The sequence below is a fragment of the Merops nubicus genome, unplaced genomic scaffold (assembly GCF_000691845.1).
Source record: "Merops nubicus isolate BGI_N331 unplaced genomic scaffold, ASM69184v1 scaffold8989, whole genome shotgun sequence".
Classification (NCBI taxonomy): Eukaryota; Metazoa; Chordata; class Aves; order Coraciiformes; family Meropidae; genus Merops; species Merops nubicus.
This window is the reverse complement of record NW_008631648.1, coordinates 10,933-19,648: the sequence shown is the minus strand read 5'-3', so window position 1 is coordinate 19,648 and position 8,716 is coordinate 10,933. Positions and strand designations below refer to the sequence as shown.

General features: G+C 36.3%; 1 protein-coding gene across 1 annotated transcript in view; it reads right to left on the bottom strand.

Annotated features, from left to right (window-relative positions):
* The window catches only part of LOC103779997 (ethanolaminephosphotransferase 1-like), a gene marked incomplete at its 3' end in the record, with an annotated part of 35,650 nt that extends 27,301 nt beyond the window's left edge, over window positions 1–8,349 (bottom strand). Inside the window, exons 1-3 of the mRNA XM_008947645.1 lie at window positions 8,287–8,349; window positions 2,712–2,820; window positions 554–628 (exon numbers count right to left, since the gene is read on the bottom strand). Coding sequence (XP_008945893.1) covers window positions 554–628; window positions 2,712–2,820; window positions 8,287–8,316 — 214 coding nt within the window. The remainder of the gene's footprint in view (window positions 1–553; window positions 629–2,711; window positions 2,821–8,286) is intronic.
* Window positions 8,350–8,716: the final 367 nt, after the last annotated feature.

Sequence of the window (8,716 nt, the reverse complement as noted above, 5' to 3'; positions counted from 1 at the left end):
AGATAAAAATACTCATCTCCCTAAGAAGCTCAGGTCTGTCACTTCATTCACACCATCTCTCCTGACTATGCTACAGGCACTTAAGTGCATTTAAAGGCATTAAGTTCATTGTTTAAAACACAATGCTACATTCTTTTTCCTATTTCTCTGCTTTGCCCTCTGTTTTCTCTGTCTTTGAAAGCACCCTCTGCTATTGCCAGTGTCAGGGAGCTTCTGAGTGTCATCATCAGGGGCCAAAAATTTTTATAAAACTCAACAGTAGTGACTGCTACTACATAATAATTTCCATTGTTCCTTTAAAACAATCTGAACTTTGAAGAGGGATAAGAGCTACAGTCATAGAAACTCTAATATATAATTTTAAATGCTGTTGTTAGTTTTTTTTAAGACCTCTGAGTGGGTTTTGGTGTATTTTTTTAATCCCAGAGAACTGCTTTGGAGAGAGATGAATAATTTATCCATGATGCCTTTCATCTCAATATCAGCACTAGAAAACTAGTCGATAAAACTACAAGAAGATGTCAGATGTGTAAATTATTTCATTGTACTTTACCTAAAGCATAAGCACAAAAGGTGGTAAAAGCACTGAAGAGCCACACCCAGGTGGGAATAAGTCCAGGACTGGTACCTGAAATGAGTTGGGAAGTGAGTCAGTGGTTAACATCAAAGGAATCCACCTAGCTATGCATATACATGTGAACAAGCTGCCACTGATTAGCCCACTACATCAAACAGATTGAAATAGTTGGGGTTGACCTCAAGTCATCAGTGAGCTCCATCAAAGCAGCAATGAGAAGGCTGGCACGTGTTTACACCGTCCAGGAGAGAAGATAAAGTAGAGGTATTTTGGTCCTGAAATGACTCTAGTATCACACAAAATAATGATAGTAAATAGGCAAAAAAATTCACAGGTCATGGGAAGACTATCAGCTGATGCTTATATAATATCTAAGGACAAAAAAAAATGTCATTTTCAAGCATGACCATTATTATTAGTGCCAATGTGGGGTCTGTGTGGCACTTCTCCCATACAAAACTGAACAGGAGATTTTTATCCTTAGGCTACAACAGATATTAGCACTCTTTTTATTTTCCCTTGAGAAAAAGGAAAAGAAAGTTTAATTGGACAGAACCCAGGGTTCTGTTATTATTCTGCTGATAGCAATGACCCAAGGTTATTGCTGCTCTTTAAAAGAAATAAATCCTTTTTCCAAGGAGCATTCATTTTAACTTAAACATGAGGCAATGAGGACTCCACCAGCACTGAACAACTCCATGTGCAGAGCCCCCTCAGGCTGCTGGGAATCAGCACTGAACACCTGCACACAGAGATGTGTCCTTGCTGAGCAGGGAGATGCCAGGACCTAAAGCAGTGCCCTGAGCACCCTCCTCTCAGTGCCTCATCTTGCCACTCAGAAAGAAAAGATGGTAATCCTTGACTCTGAGCATCAAATTTTCAAACTGTTGAATGAAAACCAGCTGTCCAGGAAATTAAGTCTTTTATTTCTGATCCTAGGTATGGGATTGATACATGATACTCCAAAAGCTCATTAGGCTGCATGAACTTTTTGAGTCAATTGAGAAATGATAGTCACTGTTCTCCTGTGAATCGAGAGGAGGCCTGCAAACCACACGTGGAGGTCTCATCTCTAAGAGTCTTAAATCACCACTTCCAATGCCTTCAGGTTCCATGTGCATCTAGTGGGAATGTGTCGAGATAAAATTATCCCAGTAAAAGATCTGTGCTGGATGCTCTTTTATTACAGAACTTAGTAAACATCAGCTGCATTGATTAAAAAACGAAGTGTTTAAAGATGAGGTCAGATAACTACATGATGTACAAGTCTGAAAAACTCACACAGGAGTATTTTTGAAGCAAAAATAAGTGCTAACAAGTATCCCTGCCTCTAGAATTGTTATGATAAACATACAAACAGCTACTGTCAAAGGGTACCTTCCTCCTGAACCTAACCACAGGCATATGAAATTAGAGGCAGTAAAAAGATCCCAATGTATTTGTTTCAGGGAATAAAAGTGTTAAGTCTTCACCAAATTGTCTACTTTAAAGAAAAGCAAAGACTTTTATATATTAATCACCTGGGAGACCCTTAGTACTTTCTGTAGGCTCCAACAGCTGGTCTGAGAAGCCCAGAACTGAACGTGCCCTACACTCAGGAGTAATCAGCTCCAAAAAGCTTTTGACTTGGTCCACCAGAAGGAGAAAATGTAGATTTGGACTTTGAAAGTCATAATTTCAAGAAACATTTATTTAGAAACTATTTCTTCTTTGTCTAGAAGCAGTCTGGAATGCAGGGGGTGGGAGCTACAAAAGGGAAATTAACTCATTCAGGCATCAATTTAGGTATTAGGAAATGTGAAACCCATGCAAAAATGAACATATGAAGAACATTGGGGTGGGTTTTGGCTCTGTATACACTGGAATACACTTTAAATAAAAGAAAATGAGATACGACCATAGATTACAAGCAGCATATGCTGAAACCCATATATAGGGATGAAATTAAGTAAGATTTTTCAATGAAATCTAAATTTATAATGCCATGTGTGAGGTCAGATCTTCCTATATGCTCATGAAGCCTCACTAAAGGAATGGGTGGAAGATTCAAGTATCTGATACCTCCCTGTATCATTCCAATATATGACATAAGCAGCTCACTCATTCTGAAAATTTACAATATGTGGATATTTACCTGAGGCAGTGTAGTCCCAGTCATAAAAAGATATTAGAAAATAATTAACTAAAATCATGATAAATCCAGAGAATGTTAACAGGTTGGGAGCAATCCACAAAGGCACTATCTGTTAGGGAAGAAAGAAAAGAAAGCTAAGAAAAAATTATATTTCAAAAGTTAAGTCCTATTTTAATTAGATATTTTGTATTTTTTGTCAGGAAAGGGGAAGCCTCTATATGACACCAGCAATGGTCAGAGTGCTTCATATTTTCCCATTTTCAAATTAAAATACAGTTTTCTCTGAAATTTATTTTCAAATATAATCCTTTTGCCTGATCTTTGTGACTGTGGTAAGAATATAATTTAAAAATACTGTATCCCCTATGTCATACTTCATCCTTATCCTCCCAGCCACCACGGGAAGCTTCTCTCTATTTTAAGCACCAGAACTGAAGGAAGGCTGCAGCACCCCGGTGTGGTAACTCAGCAGCCACAGGGCAGAGTTTTTAAGCATTCTATTCCCACGCTGTAACAACACAATTCTCCTCTTCTAAAATATGTGAATAATTTGTAACTCAAACTATCAACCAAATCAGACACTGAGTGCATTACACTTTCAAATTCAGATCTCCCTGTTGCAAGCAGCTCTCATCTACTCCTCTACACAGCAACTTTCTGCAGGGTCTCCTTTAGCAAGAAATTACAAACACTCCACTAATTCATTTGACTTTGCAGAGTGCTGAAAAGGACTCTCTGGCTTCACTGAAGCCTCCAATTATTTGTCCCATTAACCATTCTTAGGTCTTCATCCCCTGTGGCTTTAAGGTATTCCTTACACAGGGATCCTTTTTGGTAACACTCTTCCCAAGTAACACAGTTTCTCCAGAATATTTTCAGATAAATTTTTTTCCATGATTTTTAGACAGAAGATATTTGCAGAAATACAGAGTATGAACCACTAGCATCACTCACAGTATCCATATATCCAAAATATAAAAATACTGGAGGCTTATAATCAAATGCTTTGGAGCACCTAAGGGCTGAAAAAGTACTCTACAAAAAGTATTTTGTAAAACATTACAAAACAATATTAAAGAGAAGTTAAACAATTTTAGATACTAATAACAGTTTTGACATCAAACGCTTTGTTGATTTCTTTGTCTAGCTAGATGGACAGACAGATTAAAAAATGTTCATTTAGATACAATTTCACATTTCCTCTCTGCTATTAGTACAAGAAAAATTTGCATACAAAATTTGAATTCTTGGACTGATAAATTATTCTGACTAGATCCTCTCTTTCTACTACAGAATATTTAATATTAATAGAAGTTGTGCAACTGATGTACAGAGTAAACTTCCAAAAAATCAGATTAAAATTCCTGAATATTCATCAGGAATTGTATTTCCTATGTGTTTTCTTTAATAACATTGGGAAAACTACTAAATCTGATCATTGGTTTCCTTATGACCAGGATTTTATCACTAATTTTAAAATACTGTATGTCAGCTCTTACAGTATTTTAAAATACACCATGGAATGCATACAGCTACAATAGAAAAATGTGATGTGTCTCTCATTCTGCCTCTTCAAAAGCCCAATTCTAAATCCCTAAGAAGTGACAGCAAATATTCCCTGAAGCTCCTTTTAGGAGAACACCTAAGGAGGAACCCTTCACTGCATGGGCCCCTCTTTTTACATCAGCTGCATGCTCAGCTTGCAGCAACAGTGGCACATCTAATTTTGCCACCTGGGAATACAAAAAAACCTTGTTTTTGAAAACCTTGTGATGCTTGGTGTGAATCGTCTGCTGTGGAATTTATCTGATGTCTACGACCTTACATGAAATAAGGACAGATGTGGAAGAAATTCTAGATTGGTCTCTTTTAATCTAAAACATAGATGGAAGTAGTGTGTTAGGACAACCTGTGGATGAACTGTTCACATGGATACACATCCATGTGTTGTCATCTAATGTATTGTTTTAAAATTACTGATTTCTCCTGCCTGACTCATATTAATTGTTGGCTATTAAATAAAGTGGGGCGCCACAAATGTCTGCTTTCTAATGAGGCTCATCATTCCAAACAGTCACAAGGTCACTATTAAGTTATTCCAGGAAATAATTTATGCTTACACAGTGCAAACATGAAGATGTTATTTTAACCCACTTTCTTGCTAACATCATGTATTTTAAGAAGGAAACCATCAAATACTTGCAATCCCTTTGGCTCATAGACACACCATGAAAACCAGTTACAGGAGATGATTCCTCAGGGAAACAGCCTCTCCTGCAGCTAAGCTCTTTTGATCCTTGCCCAACCTAATCTGTCTAGGTACTTGGAAAATATTCCAGCTGCAAAATCCCTTTCGTTACATTTAATGCCCTTTATTCTTTTGGTTGGCATTACACTACTATCACCCTATTTCACAATTCAAAAATTACAGGGTATTAAAGATTAACTTCTTATATGTGTGGGAAAAAATATAGCCTGAATTTACTAGGATCCTGTGGAAGGATAAGAGGTAATCTTTATTATCTAATTAACAGACAGTAGAAGTCTAATACATCAATGTGCTACATAATTAATACAACTGGAGCTGCCACTGGGGAGAATCACGTCTGCTCTCTGGCAAAACCATTGTATGCTTGAACCTTCTAAAAAACTTGTAGTTTAGCAAAATAGCAACTGATTTCTGTTTTAACAGGTCTACAGCCATGCATGCTAAAAGCTTTAACACAAACAACAAATGTTTTAATATCAACTGTCTGTTTGGATAATAAATGGTAAAGCACACATTTATATAAAGCTCTGTTCAGACTTGAAATACTCCTCAACTAAGTCACTTGGGACCACTAAAATTCTACTCATGCCCCATTTTAGTGATAAAATCAAAGTTCATAAAGGCAACAGAGAGGGGGTTAATTGACTTCAGTGAAGCTGGCACACACCTGTGTGTCCCAGTGGGATTTCCTCATTTTTCTCTCATTGTCCTGCACAAATGTGATTTCTCATAAATATAAAAGAGGGGGAATACTCTGTTCATGTAGTAGCTAAGTAATACTATCCATTATCTGTCAGAGAGCATATGATTGTGCTTTATTATAAAACACAAACCTTAATTAAAGGCAGAAGGACAGAGCATCGAATTAATCAAAGATTACATACCTGTAGCTGCATAATCAGAATAGCTTTAGATAACATGTAGAGAAAATTGATTGCTATTCTGTAGTTTCATACAGGTGTTACTATAGTTTCACACCATGTGGAAACACTACCATGCACAGGAGTATCTCTGAGTTCTTCAAGCCCATTACAGAATCCAGCCACAAAACATTACTCTTCATTTTCTGCTTTAGCACCAAAATCAACACATTTCTGAAGCACATACATCCAAAAAATCACACTCAAACTGACACAGGCACATGACACAATACATAAGAAAGGCATCTCTGGTAGAGGAAAGAGAGGACCACAGTGGTGAGGATTTCCAGGCAGATTTCTAATTCAATACACAAATTCTTTGCTTTCCTAGAATCCTAAATCTTCTCTAATGTTAGGTTCTTCTTAATTTCTCAGAATGAAGGAGATAATCATACAATGAATAATAATATCTCATAACATAGGAAACACATCTTCCACTGAATTCTGTGTTACAGAATGTAGAGAAACCTGTGTTACAGTTAGGACTAAATTGACATATGAAAGGCCAAATCCAAATCCCAAGCTTCTGTTCTTATACTTTTTTTCTTGACTCTGTGGAATTTAGGTTGTTTCTTTTTAACTCCTCTAGACTTTGGTAAAAACAGTCCCTGTGGAACATTTCTTTTCATCGAATTAGAAATTAAAAGATCATTGATTCATATCTGCACATGGATGTATTAGAATGTCTGAACTGAGAGAAATTATTTCTCCCAGTCATCAAGAAGCACACTTGTGCAGCCCAAGTTGGAATGAACATATTAGATGCAATGTTTCTTCTTAAAATATTATCCCAGCTTTACTATGTCTCCCTATTGCAATGCACTGATCTATTTAAATAGAAATAAGATGATATAGTGTAAAATGCAAATTCAGTATTATATTCTAGATCACAGAATATTATAAAGCACACTCATAGCCCAGTTATAATACTTACAACAGGTATAAGTTATAAAATGAGTAAATCCATTCAAAGCTTGTCTTTCTAAAAATAAGACTTGATCACACATTAAAATACTACTGTTTTACTTACACTTCAAGAGAAAAAAGAGGGTTTGGGTTTTTTTTTTAATGCTGTGGTTTAGGTTGTCCCACAAGAAGTGAACAAAATCATGCTCACCTAAAATTTAAGGAGGTTTTAAAAAAAATCTTGAAAGGTCACTTTTATGGGACCTATCACCCTATGCTACATAAGGACACTCAAGAATGTTGCTTTTCTTCAGGAAAAACCTTGCAACCATTAGAAGAACTTATCTCCAAAGGAAGTTTTTCACTGATCATATTCTCCCTTCAATTTGACAGCTGATCAATACCCACGGATCTCCTAAATCAAAGTGTAAGTGCATAGTAAACCCTCTGTTCATCTCCTGTGCTGGACTCCAGAGTACTGAGGGGGCTTTTCTGCCTCATTGTTTAACTCAGTATTATGATGGGAATTAAAATAAGAGTCTCCAAACCGATTTATTGAATTCAGTTCCACATCTTTGAATCTCTCTCATACCATGGCCAGGTTGTTTTTTAGTTCTTGTTAGGTCCTATAAACACTTTCACGAAATTACAATGAGGATATGAATGAGAGATTAGGATTTTCCTGCTATACCAAGCGTAAGCAATACCTCAATTATAGAACCCAAAGATGGCAGATCCAGCAGCACTCTGACCACATACATCCTTTTTTGTTTGTAGAAAGGTTTGTTTTCAAGCCTGCTCCAATCTAAATATTCCCTCTACATAGGCAGATGCTGAAGTCATGCTGCTTTGGAGATCAGTAAAGTTCATATTCATTTGAGATACAGCCTTTTTTTCTTATTATTATTTTCTTTTTTTTGCTAGCAACAGGAAAACTAACTGCAAGCGGGTTTATTTTTAAAAACTGCAGATCATAATGTATTCAGGAGCTGCCATCTTCCAATCGTTCTGGTGATCATGGTAACCGCTCTCATTTTCAGCTTCTCACAGAAATGCCTCGCTCCCTCCAGCAAGTACCCTTGGGAGAAAATGAGACAGCACTTGCATAAAAACATGTGCACAGCACAGAGATAAAGCCATGCTGTTGTTAGGTGGCATATGCTGCACAAAAATAATTTGTACTAAGTAAACCCTTCACTGTCTGCAAGGCTGTTTAATGAAAGGAGTAAAAAAGAAATGGATGCTTCTATAGTGATCAGAAAAAAATAAACCTTGTTTTTCTTGAACAAACCCACCTCAAAATCCAAATATACTCATCTTAAATATACCTATATATCTCATAGAACATTTGTTTTCTTTTATACAGATGTCTTAATTTCAGCTTTATTAATCAGTATGTATTTTTAAATGAAAATGCATGTTGTATTTAAAGCAAATTCTTACGTTATCATGCGCTATTTCTATGAAGTAAAATTCTTACCTTAATCATTTTGTTCCAGATGGGCTGCATAATATACACAGATAAAGGATTTGTATCCACAGCACTGTACTGTGAGGGGAAAAAAAGAAAATATGTTAAACAAAGCACTGAACAATGCATATTTTTCCATCACTGCTTATCCTTCAGCATCTAAGAACAATCACTCTGAGGGTGACTGGTGTACATTTATTTTATTCTGATGACCATTCAGACAATTTTAATTTGATTTACAAGCACTGGTCTGGTTTACAATTACCTTGTCAGCAGCTCTCTGTACTAACACAAAGGTTTAAGGTGGTGAAATGGCAAGTAGCTCTGTAGTCACCTTTTGCTTTTAGATTCTTACTGGTGTTACAATTTGTCATGTAAGACTGCATTTCTACCATATTTTGAATTTAATACCTTTATTTGCACTGTCAGTACTGCACAG